Source organism: Micromys minutus (assembly GCF_963924665.1).
Source record: "Micromys minutus genome assembly, chromosome: 6".
NCBI classification, from domain to species: Eukaryota; Metazoa; Chordata; class Mammalia; order Rodentia; family Muridae; genus Micromys; species Micromys minutus.
The window spans coordinates 76,872,292-76,889,524 of NC_137975.1; the positions used below are offsets into that span (position 1 = coordinate 76,872,292).

At 39.9% G+C, this 17,233-nt stretch overlaps 1 protein-coding gene across 1 annotated transcript; it reads right to left on the reverse strand.

The window, feature by feature from the left end:
- Nucleotides 1–3,594: 3,594 nt before the first annotated feature.
- On the reverse strand, nt 3,595–4,395 carry HDGFL1 (HDGF like 1; the record flags this gene model as incomplete). Its single annotated transcript, XM_080918087.1, has 1 exon — nt 3,595–4,395. The coding sequence occupies one exon, from the start codon at nt 4,393–4,395 to the stop codon at nt 3,595–3,597; it is 801 nt and encodes a 266-aa protein (XP_080774213.1).
- Nucleotides 4,396–17,233: the final 12,838 nt, after the last annotated feature.

The following is a 17,233-nucleotide window of genomic DNA, read 5'->3' on the forward strand; positions in this document are numbered from 1 at the left end:
ATAAGCAGTGGCTTGAAGCCCAGTCTGGGGAAGGTCTACAGGATGGGAACCAACACAAACATACTCATCTGCCTCAGTGTCCTGCTGTGTGGGTACCGCCCAAGGAGTTTGGACTACCTTTTCTCTTCTGCTTGTGGCATTTTGGAAAAACTGTTCTTCCTGTCCAGTTGAATTTGTTGTTCCTTCTAAGAAAGATCACACTCTGGGTGTATTTATTAAATACAAGGAGCTCTGTATATAAGAAATGTGGAGCAGAAGGTTTTCTAGACAAGTGCAGAGACTGGAATAAACTGAAGATGTCCGGTGTATACTAATATGTGCCACGAGGAAGAGCTGACACTTTTGGTTTAAATTTGTAGACCAAGTAAAAGCTACATCCTGGCTGAAATTAAGTAACAAAATGCATAAATAACTCTTAATGAAATCTTCGTCCTTTGCCAAAGTGATGCTTCTGTGAATTATCAAATACTTTGAAATTACAGAATCCAGAAAGTTCAATGTTGTCTCTGGAGCACCAACACTATTAAGCACACCTTTGTGTGTGCCATCTTAAATACAGCCTTCAGGAAAAGCGTGAACATGGCTGACTAGTGCTACATGGCTTCAGGCAAAGATCCAGCAGCCAGCTTTGTTCAATCAGATAGGTAATCACTCATCTATAATTCTGTCAAGGACACTTTTCAGAGGAAACCAAATACAACACTGGGGTTCCTGGGAATTTGAAACAGCTTAATACTGGTCACCACAGCACAGAACAGTTTCTATTGTTTTGATAAAGGGGTTCAGAACACATATTCCCCACCCCCATTCTACAAATTTTCTCAGTTCTTTGTGGGGTTATACCCGGGTTTTTTAAAAATGGGGACATTATTGTTTAGATGTACTGACATTTCTGTTTTCCTACGACATTATAGTTGACAAGAAGGTAAGTGTGTGCACCACTTCTAATGAGACCTTTTTCTATCCTTAACAACAGAAATACAAAAGAGGAAAGAAGCCACACAAAGAGAGGGAGACAAATGCTATGAAACTCATTTTCCTTCTCTCAGGTTATCGAGTCATTTCGGATGATGTGCCTCCACAAACAACTATCAAAAGCTGAGGCTTATTTCTGGCAAATACAACCATCCCTGTTCAAACCTCCTAGACTCCCCGGCATCTTGAAAAGTTCTGAATGTATAACTGTCCCCATCACTGCACCAAGCTATTTGTACACAAACAACTGCCAGATCCCCAGATGACTTTAAACACCTATGAGCAGTGTGTGTTAATCTGCTTTTCCCTTCACAAATTTCTAAATGTTCATTTCAAAACATAAGAGAGTAAAAGCTCTCAACGGAATTGGAAGTTTCATATAACAGCAAAGGATAGAGTGGAACTAAGCTTTAGAATGAGAAAACTAATGTCTGAGTCTTGGTTTATCACTCAGTACTTGTCTGCCACTGGGAAAATTAGTTAATGTCTCTGAGTCTCAACTCCCTTAGGTCTAAAATCTAGATAATAGTAGCTAATTGGATGGCTGCATTGTAAAGACATTGTGTATAAAAAGTAGAGGCTCCCTTTAGAAATTAGCTACTGTCTTGATTACTTATTAGTAGAATAGCTACTTTATTAACTTCTGAATTCACAGTGTTTAGGAGGCACAATTCAGATGAAAATGCTTAAGTGTTAGAAATCTGTATTTGAGTCCTGAGAGTTAAATGGAAAGCTGGAAAACTTTGAACCAGGGTTAAGACCAAACACTGACTCATAACAGCTACCTTAGCTTATACCTTCACAAGGCCACAGGTTAGATCCTGTGCCAGCAATTCGGTAAGCACTAACTTCCACTAGTAATTCAATAGTAGTAACTGAAAACAGCAATGACCTAACTTACATTAGGACAGTTTAACAGAAATGACTTTTACTAGTATGAAATACAGGTTACTTGCTAGTGATGGGTTAAGGGTTACCCTTTGAGATGGTGGCTGGGATTTATTCATCTTTTAATCCTTCATGCAGAGACTGGGACCTGCCAACATGTGACTAAGATTAAGAATATTTTAATTTCCCCATATATTTGCACAAAATATTGCACAGGTACTATGTCCTCTAACGCCCAGGGGTATGGAGCTGCTGTACTTCATAACAAAGTATTTAATAGTGTCAACTGAACAACAACTACAAAAAAAAAAAAAAAATAGGGGAAAGTTAAGGGAAGGAATCAATCATTTCTCAGGCTTCCCAAACCAAAAACCTTACAACACATATAACACATTTAGATTAGAAATATAACAGTTTGTCATCATCCAAACCTTTGAATCTTTTTGTCCTTCCGTTTCAGTGACTCATACCAGCTGTTTTAATGGCCTCAAAGGTGGTGACATAGAGAAACAAAGGCTTCTCCAGGAAGATCATCCATTTCAATTGCTGTTTGCTTTTAGCATTATAAAAGGAGGAACACATTCAAAACTCCATTCTTTGGACTTCAAAGGAACAGGCCTGAAAAGATTTGTTTTAAAGTAATCAACGGTTTTATTTCCTAGAACTGAAATAGTCTACGGTTAGCAGATCTAAACCTCCAAAGGTATAGTTATATTTTTTTTTTCATCAGAGCCCTATATATATTTTTTTCATCAGAGCCCACTGGGAAAGAGCAGGGCCGGGGGTGGGGGTGGGGGGTTCAGGTATAAAGGAACATAGAGACAGAAGAGGCTGGGAAGGGACACTCAACTTCTTGGTACACTTTACAGTAGGTGACAATACTGATGGCCCAGACACTGGTACTCAGACAGAAACAGCACTTAAGGAAAACGACGTCTCAACAAGCAAGTCATCAACCCCAAACACAAAGGGATATGAGATAGGCCACGGAAAAATTAGGAGGAATAACAACCAAAGGTTGTTCTAAATGTAACTAAATTCCTCTTAAAAGAAAGATGGTTTCTAAAGTATTCTTATGTCTAAGTGATATATGTATCACTAAAGGCTTGGGGCTCCAGGGTGGAGTCACAGGAGCAGCAGAAGTCTCCTCTGGGCCCAAGAGAGGTGGAGAGAATAAGGTCTCACCTCTTCAACCGAAAAGGGCAGGCAACGTCTTTCGATCAATCTCATGACTTGGGAGCCCCAAATGCTTTAATTAAAAAAAAAACAAAAAACAAAAACAAACAAACAAACAAACAAACAAAAAAAAAGTGCCTGGTTAAAAAAAAAAAGTCATCTTCTCTTCACTGGACTCTGTTTACTTCCCAAGAAATTATGGGAGGACAAGACAGGCACTCAGGATGGGTGTGGAGTAGACTAGCAGAGCCGTAGTTTATAGACTGCCCCTCCCAGACCCTTAAATGCTGTCCCTTCCACCCCCTTCACTCCTGGTTCCCAGGCAAGAGGTCCAGAATGACCCCAAGAGTTTAGGGTGGGAAGGGTGGCCACAACTTAAGCCACAAAGTTGATGTCAACTGGCCTGTCCCATCATGCCAGGAATTTGGGCTTGGAGAAGGTGAGTGAATGAAGGAGAGGCGGACTGGGGTGAAGACTGGGCCCTGGTGGGTTTCCCAAGCCACAGCCAGGTGGCACCAGGAACGGGTAGAGAGGGCTCTTCTACAGACACCGTGACTACAGGCCTTCGATTTCTCCCACAATCAGGCCCTGGACCGCCTCTTCTGTGGTGGCCTCTTCCTCCAGCGGAGGCTGCGGCTCCTGGGCTCCGTCAGGCTCCACCACGAAGGGGCAGGCCTCAGCCTCGCGCTCTCCAGCCGGCTCCATCTCCAGCTCGCCAGGCGCCTCCTCCCTGGGCCGTTTGGGAGGACTGCGAGGCTGATCATCCTCCTCCGCGCTCCTCTTCAGACTCCCCGGCTCCTCCACCTCGGCCTCGGCTTCGGCGTGCGGCTCCTGCACCTTCTCGGCTTGCGGATCCCCTGGCTCGGCCTCGGCGAGGCCCGGCTCCTCCACGGCAGCCAGCGGGTCATAGGCTGGCTGGGGCCTGGGCTCCTGCTCACACTCGTTCTCTGGACACGGCTCTGCCAACAGCTCAGGCCTAGATTCCGGCTCCTGCCCCAGCTCTAGCTCCGGCTCCTGCCCAGGCTCCTGCCCCGGCTCCGGCTCCTCGGCACAGCGCTGCTCCTCATCTGGGCACAGGCAAGGGGAGGCCTCAACCATGGGGTCGTGCTCGATCTCCCACAGCCCCTCGCTGAAGCCGCGCCTCTTGTTAGGCTTGCCGAACCTCTCCTTGGACTCCTCGTAAGGGAAAAGGTGCTTGGGGCCCAGCAGGGCGGTCTCGTGGGTCCCGAAGAAGAACACCTGGTAGCGGTTGGGCTCAGCGACATGTTCAATCCTCGCTGGCCAGTGGGCATAGCCCTTTAGTTTGGCAAACACCAGGTCCCCGGTCTTGTATTTTGGGAAGCTGAAGCAAGACATGGCGTGTGCTTTGGGCCCCCGCCTTGGCGACCGGAAGCTGACTACCGCGCGTCTGCGCTGGCCACTGGGCTGAGTGCGCATGTGCAGCGGGGGCATCTCGAGGACGCTGGCAACGCTTCCTTCTTGAGAATGTCGCACTGCAAAGAGGGCATTATCTCTGAGAACCAATGGCAGATGGAGCCCTAGCCCAGGCGCCATGGTTACCTGAATGTTATAGCAAATAGCAAGAGAGGTACTCATGGCGGTTGTGGTGACGCGGTCTCAGTCTTGAAAACACCTATGCCGTAAAGATGACCTTTTGGTTGTAGCTTAGAAAACCTGTGACTGAAGTAACGAGGAAAGAAAACACAGCTATTCAAAGGGAAACATATTTCTCTGAAACCTGTAATGCTCTGGAGTTACCTTTTAGAGCCTTTGTGAGACAGTGCATGCTCACTACAAAATCCCCATGAGGCCTCCCTGAGAAATCTTGTTTAGGGCTTTCATTTCCTGATTTACTCTGAGCGCACCATTGGAACTTATATTTTGGCTCAAAAACTGTGGAGGGAGAGTCAGCAGTCAGCAGTCTGGTTAGGGTGTCGAGAGGACACATGACTAAGAAAAGAAACTCTAAACATGCTAATGCATAAAACATTTTATGGTGATGAAGTGTGTACACCACCATGACAACCTACGTACAACAATATATCCAACACGTTCCCACACATGAAACATAACGGCTGCATTATGAGAATACTGGGAATGTGGTAGACGGTCTCAGTTTTCTGTAAGAGAGCATTGGGCTCTTCATGGGGCACATTAAAGACTCTTTAGTTCCCCTCTGGGGCACTGAGGTAGGAAATAGTAGGAAAACATTGTTGATTAAATGACTCCCAATAAGTTTTTGTTGTAAGTACCCCCTTAAAGGATGTGTCTTTCTTTTAACTATGATATTGAAGGCAGAGTGATTTGAGTGACTAATTTGCAGGTAGTAGACTTGCCTTTATTCTAGCTCCTTACAGTCTAGAACCTTTCATCAAGCATCTAACCATTTACCTCATGGTAGAGTGGCTGTTTTGGACACTTTACAGTTTCTGGAAAGGTACTGGAACTGCTTCAAAGAGAGGATGCCTATGACCAGGGTGTTGGATAGGCCATTGGCGCAATCATTCAAAACCAGTCCTCTAAGCACAAAATTTGATAAACACCCCATAGCCATTCTTACCTAGACCAGAGAAGCACCTGTCCTAAGCCCAGTAGAAGGCATGTGGCTAGTGCTTACAAAGTATTTTATTTAAATAATAATAAGCTTATTTTCTCAATTACAGGGAGAAGTACCCTCTTACGCTTCGGTGGTCTAACAATAGGCTAAACACAAGGCTTCTCTGTAGAGGTGGGTTCTGTTTGTTTGCTTGTCTGCTTTTGATGCCGCATGTTAATTACCAAAGGTTCCAGGCACCCTAGGTCTGGAGCTGTAGTCCCAGTTACAGACGTATGGACCCTGATACTTAGATTTAAGAGATATAGCACTTGCTACAAGGAGCTGTAATCCTTGGAGACAGTGCTTGCTGCTGCCCAAGGCTCTTTGCTGCTGCTGTTGCTGTAAGCCAAGGATTATAAGTGCTGCCAAGTACCAGGGCCTGGAGTGGTTATAGGCTAACACAATGAGAGTTGAGTGTGAATGCTTAGTTAGCATCGTAAGTTTATGCCTTTGAAAGTCTGATAACAAAGGCTCCTAGTTTTCAGGGTTTGCAACTATAATTCGTCGGGTATGCCAGACTAACCCAGGCCTTGGACTGGACTGTCAAAGTGTCCGAGACCAGCTCAGGCAAACAACAGAGATCTCCCAGGGCCGAGGATTGAAAGTAGAAAGACAAGTTAGTTAAAGTTGCAGCATGACTTCGGCCAGCTTTGAGGTTGAAACCTCATGGCTGAAGCAGAGCTTGGTTTGATCCAATCACTTTAAATCACTTTAATTACATGCAAAAAGGTAACATCAGTTCTGAGACAGGGATCAAGCCCGATAACAACCAAAATCCTGTAAACATCTTATTGGAGGTCAGGCGAAAAAGGTCAGAGACAAAAATGGATACTGCTGTGCCTACATGCAGAAATCTGCCCTGCCCTGAGCTGCATTCCTAAGGATACTGCCTGGAGCTTCAAATACCAATGTACTTCCCTATACCACATTCTTGAAAGCCCTGCCCCAAACTTTAGATGTAGATGTACTTCCTTATAGCCTTGTCCCAGGGGCTCTGCCTAGAGCTACAGATGTCAATCTGCTTAATACTAGCCCTTACAGAGCTAGCACCGAAGCCAGATTCCTGCCTACGGTCAGCTTCAGAATCCTGGTAAAATTAATATTACTACCCGGCAACCAACAGTCCTGAGGTGCCAAAAATGCTCTCCACAACAATGCTTGAAGAATTTCTCCTCATATTCCTACCTAGTTTATAAAAAGTGCACAAATCATCTGGTTGATACTTTATGCCTAACAATTATTTAGAGGTCTATTTCTGTGAAATATTTTGGAAACACAGACCTGCTGGGGATCACAGTCTAAAAATAACTAATCTCAACCAAGTTATGACTTTAGGAATGAATGAGAGATTCAGTGTGAGTGAACCTGTCTTACTTTGCAATCTCTTTTGAATTCTACTTACAACTGTGTGAACATCCAGATACTTATACAAATGTGTTACTACACACTTGGCTATTTTGAAAAAGACATTTCAGTACCAATTACATAGTTAATGGGACAGATGTTCTTTTGTGGTATAATAAATGAAAAACAGTAGAATCATTAACAAGTTTCAAAACAACACAAATTTGGGTTTGGTTTGCTAGGTAGGATCAGCCAGTTTGCCCTGCAAAGTCAACAACATTGTCAGGGAATCAAGTGCAGCAAACTCGCGTTGGGTTTCATGTGGAAAGTTCTAGAAAACTAGGAGCATTTAATGGGACTTGAAGAAAATGGCAAATCACAGCAACCCATAGGTCGGTGGAATATGAAGTGGCTGTATTTAGAAGTCACTTAGAAAATTCTGATCTTCCCCTCACCTTTTTCCTAAATATGGTACATTATTGTCCATAGCATGTACAAAGGCGGCTCTGGTATTAAAATAAAAGAAAAAAGAAATAAAAACCTCCAATATTGTCCAGAAGGGACAGTTATCTATCATCTTAGTGGGATGGCAAGAGCAAGCTCAGCCTTTTAGGCAATCACCAGTAAATGCAGCATAACAAACAAGGCAAATAACAATAGTCGGGAGATGAGTAACTAGAGACATTAACTGGAGTAAAGGCAAAGGTAGGAATTACATAACCAAAACCCACCAGAACTTACATGGAAATATAACCAGAAGCAGAGGCTAGAAGGCAGTACAAATATGAAGATCTGCATAGAGCTGTGTAGACCATATTAGATCAATAAGTATAATTGCTCTAACAGATATTGTACCTCTAGTTTTCCCAGTTTAATAGATAAAACACCAGGACATTATGGCCCAAACTGGTCTTTAAATGAAAAATGATGTGTCCTCTCCATATAAACACAAAATGAACTCTAGGAGAAATTGATAAGTATTAGGGCATATTAAGCAGTATAAAATACTGTAGAAAATCTTTTGCTCGTTTTCTAGCCTTCTATGGCTGAATGAGTGTGTGTGTGTGTGTGTGTGTGTGTGTGTGTGTGTGTTGCTTTATATGTGTGACAATAGCCTCTGATACATAGTCCAATTATATATTTTATATTAAAAGTTGATGAACCTTCATATCTATTGTTATTAGGGGTTGAATCTTGGTTTCTGTACATGGTAGAAAGAAGAGAACATAGAGAATGGAAAAGTCTATACAGCCAAGTATCATGTTAGAAAAATATTATGTCCAGCACAGCCCCAGTGTGAAACAGTCATGGTGTTTCTTCACTTGGAGCTTTTGAAGAAAAGTATTCTTCAATGATAGTTTCTACCTCCTGATAACTCATTTAGGAAAAGGGTAAACAAAGGGCAGGTAGAATGCCATTTCAGATAAAAAAAGATCATTTTTGTTCCTTATTTCTTTTTTGTAAATCTGTGAACATTGTTTTCTCACAAGCTGACTTGATACATAGTCATTTGCACTAGAAAGCAACATGTTTTTGAGCACAGCAAATCTCTTGATGTTTATAGTAGCTCTGTTGGTTTAGATTTGGTTGCTATAAAGTACTTCCAAATAACTACAATCACTACTTTTCAAGAAGTAGTTCTAGATGTGTTCAAATGCTTTTAGTAGATCAGGGTGTTCTTGAAGTCAGATGCCCACCTTGTAATGTAGACGCAATTCTAGTCACCTATGAATAAAACACCACTGAGTAGTGAGAAATATCTAGTACTTCAGATTCTTCCTAGAAAACTAATGATAGGATTTAAAAAGCTGCTCAGCAACAATTATGAAGCACCAACAGTAACACATTATAATTGCACAAGAAAGAAAATAAATATCTAATTGATATTTCCTTGTTTAATTACCTTTAAATTCAATTAGTTTGCCGTAAACTATGATTTAAAAGAAACACAATTGTTTTCCTGTGTGCTTTTGTCCTCATTAAAGATATTAACTGCCTCTGGGTTTATACAGTAGATGTGTTCGGTATTTGAAATCAAGGCATTTTTTTTAAAAAAAATATTCTAGTAGATATAATTAGACAGGAAATGATTTCCTCCTGACCATGGGTAAAAAACTTCCCACTGTTCATTTTTAAAACATCACAGCAAATTATCTACTTCTATGTTTTCTTAATTCCATAGTTTATCACTGTTCATTGGCCTAATTTTCAAAGCCTTGCTTTTTTCTAAAGTTCAAAACAATCAACTCAGTACGTATGGGGCCATCAATCCACAGCTGAAAGGAAATCTGAGAAAAATTCTTCTAGAGGGACCATTGACACAGGGTTAACATGGCTGTGATAAAACATCATGAGCAATGTCAGCTTGAAGAGAGAACATGTTTTATTTCATCTTATAACTAACTCTCTGGCCACTCCTTCACTGAGGAAAGTAAAGTCAGGAGTTCAAGACTGGAAACTAGAGACAGGAACTGAAGAATGGGGGAGCTCTGCCTGCTTCCTGCCTTGCATCTCAGAGCTTGTTCCATTTACTTTCTTATGAAACAAATGACCACCAGCCCAGAGATGATACCATTAGACATCGAGTTAGACTTTTCTACATCTATCAACAATCATGACGATGTCCCACAGATTATCTGTAGGCTTCTAATGGAAATATTTATTCAATAGAGGTTCCTCATCCCAGATAACTCTAGTTTATGTCAAGTTAAAAAACAAAACAAAATCAGGACAAAGGTCACCATTTTGAACAAGGAAACATATCTGCATCTGCATTAGCAGGGAGTGTGGAGAGGAGAGGGTACAGGGAGTGTGGAGAGGAACGGGTAAAGATGAGCACTGTTAATTGTGTTGTGTTAGTTGCCCATTTGTCCTACAGTCAGAAGTTATCAATGTTCTGAAATATGCAGGAAGAAAGATTCAAGAGGTTGAACTCTTGATAAAACATCTAATTTAACATCAATGGATCAAAAACTGCTCTTTAAAATGAATAAAACTGGTTATTGGAAAATAAGTATGTCTTACCTAATTTGAAGGGGAGAAATGTAAGGAAAATATGATGTTTTAAAAATACCATATGATATTTATTCAAGTTCTGATGTAGGGGAATATATGGGTTACTTACCACATACATAATTAGCAAAGTTTAGAAAAAATTTATTATGATAAGGGGTTTTGTGCACACACTAAAGTATATTTGAACAATAATTACATAGCTTGTTGGTCATACACTTTGTATGTAAAGTTTTTAGCTGATTTTACTCAGAACAACTCACAACTCCATCTTCCACTTTCCCCGTACTCAGCCTACATGTCCCCCTTCCGTCTTCAATGTTTTCTTTTTTTTTCCCTCTTTTATCATGCACTGAGTCCACTAAATTTTTCCCAATTTCAGGTGGATGTAGTGTGTTATCCACAGTAGTACAGACATCTAACCAGAGGTGACATCCACAAAGAAAAGTAATCCCCTGCCTCCCCAAAAGCCCTCTGGTGTTGATAGGCTCTCAGCCAGAGGTAAAGCCCCCTGAGCCCCTCCTCTACTTATGCAGTGTTTACTTCTGTGTAATTAGATTGATTACTTTCTCTCCCTTGCAAAGAATCTTGTATGAAAGCTAGTCAGCAGTACAGAAAAGAGTATAGATCAGTTCCAGATTGATTAGTATGTATAGTGTGTGTGGTATGTGGTATGTAGCTCCCGTAGTAGGGCCTTATCATCTTTGGAAGGTAATCAAGTGCAAAGCAGTTATCTATGTCATTTTGGGAGGACACTGGCTTCATAGCTAAGTAATTTTAAAGTACTATTTAGTGACTTGGGAAAGGCTCACAACCACAAGTTCAGTATGAATATTAGACCAAATGTATAGCTTTGGTAATCTGTGATGAATTTACTGGACACCTAGTTCCTTAACTGGAATGTAGGTAATTCTGAGACCAAATTTGAAAGAAATGTTGTGTGGAAAAAAAAATCTAGATAATTCCTGTTAAAGGATGCCTGCACCGAACAGAACTAAATTATCATCAGCCATGGTTTTCTAAGTGTGATGGGATACACCTGTGATCTCAGCGCCCAAAAAGAGTAGGTAAGACAGTCAGGGATTCAAAGTGATTTCTATCAACACAGCAAGTTTGAGGCCACTCTGTGCCACACGCAAGCCCATTAGAAAAACCAAATTAAACTAACTATTTAAATAAAGTTTTAAAAGACAAACTTTACTTCCCTTTGAGCAAAGTATAAACACATATGATATATTTTTTCTCATGTTACTATTGCTTTGTTTATTCCATGTTTAATAGTTTGAACTTTGATACTTTGTTACTCTTTAATTTCTGTAGCTGTACCATTTTTCTTTTGTGCCAGGCTTTGCTTTTCATGCATTTAAATCGTATTTTTGAAAGGCACAGGATCATAACATCAAAGAGTAGCAGTAAAAATCAGCCTGGCAGTTTCAAATCATATTGTTCATAATCATGCTGAGGTGTCAGGTAAATGTTTAGTGACCAATGTTTTCAGAAAACTGTGGATATTCTTTCACTGTACAACTTCAGATGTCCTTGTCTTAACTTTTGAATTTTTATTTTATAGCTTTCGGAACAATTACAAAATTACCAAAGTTAAGAAATGAATAATCTATATTGCTGTTATTTAAGGAATTCATCACTGATACAATAAGCATTGATGAGAAGGAAAAATAAATTTAAGATGTGTAACTTTGGTTCTTTAGATGCTTCTCAGCAATTCGATATTCCTCAATTGAGAACTTTTTGTTTAGCTCTGTAGCCCATTTTTAATAGGGTTGTTTGATTCTCTGGTGTCTAACTTCTTGAGTTCTTTGTATACCTTGGATATTAGGCCTCAATTTGATGTGGGGTTGGTAAAGATCTTCTCCCACTGTGTTGGCTACCATTTTGTTTTCTTGACAGTGTCTTTAGCCTTACAGAAACTTTGCAATCTCATTAAGTCCCATTTGTCAATATTTAACCTTAGAGCTCAAGGTGTTCTGTTCAGGAAATGTTATCCTGTGCCTATGTGTTCTAAGGTTTTCCCTACTTTCTTATCTAATAATTTCAATGTATCTGGTTTAATGTGGAGATCTTTGATCCACTTGCACTTAAGCTTTGTACTAGGAGGTAAGAAAGGGTCTATTTTCATTCTTTTGTATGCTGAGTGCCAGTTGGACCAACACCATTTGTTGAATAGGCTGTTCTTTTCCATTGAATATTTACTGCTCCTTTGTCAAAAATCAAGTGATCATATATGTGAGGGCTCATTTCTGTATCTTCTATTCTATTCCATTGATTCACGTGCCAATTTCTGTACCAGTACCATGTAGTTTTTAGCAAAATTGCCTTGTAATATAGCTTGAGGTCAGGGATAGTGATTCCCGCAGATGTTTTCTTGTTGTTGAGGATGGATTTCACTATTCTAGGTCTTTATTTATTCCAGATGAAATTGCACATTGCTCTTTCCAACTCAATGAAGAACTGGGTTGGAATTTTGATGGGGATTGCATTGAATCTGTACATTGCTTTTCGTAAGATGGTCATTTTTACAATGTTGATCCTTCCAATCCATTAGCATGGGAGATCTTTCCATTTTCTGAGATCTTCCTTGATTTCCTTCTTTAGAGGTTTGAAGTTCTTGTCATACAGGTCCTTCAATTGCTTAGTTAGAGTCACACCAAGGTATTTCATATGTTTTTGACTATTGTGAAGAGTATCTTTTCTCTAATTTCTTTCTTCACATGTTTGTCCTTTGAGTAGAGGAAGGCTACTGATTTGTTTGAGTTAATTTTATATCCAGCCACTTTGCTGAACTTGTTTATCTGCTGTAGGAGTTCTCTGGTGGAATTTGTAGGGTCGCTTAAGTACACTATCATGTCATCTACAAAGAGTGATGGTTTTATTTCTTCCTTTCCAATTTGTATCCCTCTTTCTTTCTTTCTTTTCTTTCTTTCTTTCTTTCTTTCTTTCTTTCTTTCTTTCTTTCTTTCTTTCTTTTTACTTTGTTTCTTCCTTCCTTCCCTCCCTCTTTCTTTCTTTTTTGTTTGTTTGTTTGTTTCTTTCTTTCTTTATTTTTCTTGCTCTATAAGAGATGGCTTGGTAAATGTTTCATTAACCACAATACTAAACCAAGGTATTCAGCCTCCTTTTTGTTGCCACAAAGCTCTTGTCTTGCCCAGCATGTGACCAGATATAAAACTTTCTCCTTACTCCTCTGTATGAAAGAGATCTTTTTCACATCACAGAATTAAGGGTATTGTCATTTTTATTGTATCTCCCTCAGATTTTATCTGTGCGATGGCTTAGTTTCTCCTAAACATTGAGTGTATTATTTTATTTGTGGTTCATCAGTGATTACGGCACTTCCAGGTAGCATAATTGTTGCTTTATATTTTATCTGGTATTTTCTACACTATATTTTGTATCACTCAGGGAATGTCATATTGAAAGGTATGAATTTATAATATCTTAATTAGGTGTCAGGGAGTTATAAAATGTGCATGCTCCCCACTTAGCAGTTAGCTAGTTAATTGGGAGATATAGTATGGTATGAAATAATTAGGAAAATACCAAACAGGTCCTAATAAAAATCAAAAGCATGTATGTACCTATACAGAAACCATAGGTAGACTTTTGGGACGTGATTGTGTTTAAGATTTTTCTTAGGGAATAAGCAAGATATTATTGGACAGAAAATAAGTTAATTTTTGTTAATTCCACTTCTGATATGTTTAATTATATGCCTTAAAATGTATAGTTTGTGTACCTCTGCCATTGTTTTCTTGTGTTACATGCACCATCTTAGACATCTCGAGCTTCTTCTACAAAATATCTAAATTAAAAATTGATATCTTCTACATGTACATAGCTAACCCTGGGACTGAGATGCCTGAGGACTGGATTTTAGTGAGGGTCCACTTCCTGGTACTTTTAGCATCTGTCATATGCTAAGGATTTATTCCTGTCACATGACAGTGGAAATTCTATAGGTTCTATTTTAAATCCCCTTTATTTCCCAGAGACCCCACCTTCTAATGTTGTCTATCCCATTGAAATTTATATTTAGCATATATTAGTAGACTATGTACTGCACTTGATCTTAGCCAAAAGTCTACAATAAACACTATGGGAGAGCTCTGTGTCTATGCAGTAGTGGACATTGAGAGACATTGCCTTCACAATTTTCTAGCAGTTTAATATAAATATGTTTTTTAGAAATAGTTCAATTGTGCAATGGAATGTCTCAGGAAATGTGAAAACTGCACTTAAGTAAATATTTTTCCAAAAAATACCTGTATGGATTAATCAAGATCAGCTACTTATACACAGAAATGCAGTATCCAAAACTAAATATACCGCTTTCCTTACATGCCTGGGTTTTCAAATATAAGCATCATTATTTTCTCATAATATTAGAAAGTCTAAAAATAGCTGCATTGCATAATGATCCCATGCAAGCCTAATGCATGTCGTTGGGACACTCCATCTGCTTCATCATATATGCCAAGAACCAGCAAGTAAAGAACGAGGAGGCAGCACACTCACAAGTCTTCACATTGCTCCGAATTCTCCTTAGGTTTCTGTGATTTGTGTCAAACTTCAGCAAATCCAGAAATACTACTAATAATTGGCCTGGTGTTTTGGTAGTTCAGATGTTTAGCTTGATTGGGGCTAATAAAATTATAAGCTGAAGTTTACAAATAAAGGAAAATCTCTGTTTCATGGGGGAGAGCGACTGCAGGTACCCGGCAGGGTTCTGGCACGGTCTTCATGGGAATGAGTAGCTTCACAGAGGATGGAAATCAGGCCAACAGGAACATTAACCCACAAGACATGCCTGCTTTCAGTCATCTTGACTTTCATTTATTTCAACCATGTCATGGGATTAGACCTGCTAAATATAGTTTTGAAAATGCAACGCAGTAGTTAAACATGATCCTTCTTTTAAAATTCTTCCAATTGAACACACCTGGTGCTGCTCTCAGTCCGTTTACATTAACAGTACACACATAACAACCAGACCGGACTGAAAATTAAGCAAAAGAGCCATTTAGAAGTGCATAGTTTCTAGGTCATGATAAGAAAAAAATAGCATACACACATGTGTACCTATATATCACAGTATATCCCTGTTTCTCTATGCCTCTGTCTGCCACACACACACACACACACACACACACACACACACACACATACACACACACACACACTCATTTTGCTTCCTTGAATTATTATTACAGATTTGTGCTGCTGAATACTTTTTATAGAATTTTTTTGTACATTAACTTGGCTTTATTTATTTATTTATTTATTTATTTATTTATTTATTTACCTAATTACAAGAATCCCCTTATTAGCTAAAAGTTAAGGATCATCTGGGGTCTAAAGTGAAATAGGTGTGGAAAATCTATGCTTTGTGGATGATCTTTAAAGAACTCTCTCACCGTATGTGGGGGTTGTGAGATCTGAAGTGAGTCGTGCTGCAGAATTCTCAGAGACAATCCCAGCCAACTCTGGTAACCTTCCTCCAGAAAGCTGGAGTGGAAGTGGCGATCAGAAAGCAAATTGAATTTTATGCCTTTGTATCTCTCAGGTTGAGCCCAAAACAAAGTATGGAGATTTTATCTAATGTGTTTCAGTACTGGTACAGTAGTGCTTTTCATAGGTCTTAAATTTTCACTAAATTTTAATTTGGGAAACATTTTCTGGAAACTCCGGTCTATTAGAGGATGTACTACAGGTCAATTTTAGCCCACTTCATTTACATAGGAATGTGGAGAAGACTATCAATACTAAGGGCATATGGAATGTATGGATTAAGTGCCTGAATGTTCCATAAGTTGCCTAAACATTAGCACCAAGAGAGGACAAGATGTTCAAATACTTATGCCTACAAGGGATATTCTCATTTAACTCATCACAGTAGCTCACTCAATATAGTAGTTCAGCAGGATCACCTACTGTTCTTCCCTGCAATCACATAAAAGATGAGATCGGGTATCAAGACTACATGTTGTGAGAGATTGTTGCAGTGCATACAGCAACCTTGCCCTCAGCAAAGATCCAAGCGCAAATTTTAATATTTTGCTTTAAATCTGTATCCCTTTTGCAGCAAGGTAACTCAAAAAATTATAAAATAAACCCCCTTCTGAGTAGGGAGGAGTGGGAGATAAGGAGATTAAAAAGATAAAGGCAGAGAAGAGAAAGAAAGACAGAAATGAGGGAGAGAGGACAGGAAGAAAACATCAGTCTGAGGTTGGGAGACGAGAACACGGCTGAGAGAATGGTGGGTCTCTTGCTGCTCAGTCAATTCCATCAGCATCAAGCTCTCCAATGGGAAACATTCTCCTCTCACAAGCCACATGGTATGCACACGCCCATCTGCTCTCTCCTGTATGTGACTACCCCACTGTATGTGCTACAGATCACCTGGAAGATACGAAAGTTTCCCCTGATTTTATTTTGATTTGCACAGATGCAAATTGTTATTCATCATATTCTACCTCTTGTTTCTACTACTCTATGATCTAGTATTCACATAGATACAGTCATTTCCAACTGATCCATTTTACTGTGCACTACTAACCTATGTTTTCCTATGGATTCTATTATTTGACGAATGTGTGACTTTTTTGTGTTTCCCTAATACTGGATGTCATTAGGAATGCTCACCAACTGTGTGAGAATGTTCTTTCCAATCCAGAAACTATTACAGCTACCAAACAGGAAATTATGTAATAATTTAAAAATCAGGATTGTAAGAACTCCTGGAGCTCAGAATACTGGGTCATACCTGCTGTAATCTTGATACCCAGGAAGCTGAGGCTGAAAAATGACTGCAAGTTTGAGGGTGATCCTATGTTGTTGCACAGAGTTCCAGGCCAAACTGGATACAGAGTTGACTCTTGTGGCAGTATATTTCAGTTTAGAGGACCTGCATTTCTCTCTAATACTGAGGTTGTATATTTCCCGTGGGAGTCCAGGCTACTCTGGGATCTCACCCAAACCTAACCTGGCTGGCGCTTAGAGCAGCGTGGGTCACCTGAACCTTGCAAAGCTGGGGCAAATGCTAGATACAGCAAAGACATTGTGGGCAAAAGGGAAAAAATCTTCACTCTGGCTCTAATGCACTGTAATTGGTTCTTTGTCGGTGGTGTCTCAGTGTGGTGTTATTTCAAGCCTGTATCTGATTCTAGTTGTTTGGCTCCCATCTCTCAAACTGGGGTCTCTCTGGCGCTAGAATCTATCTGTGCT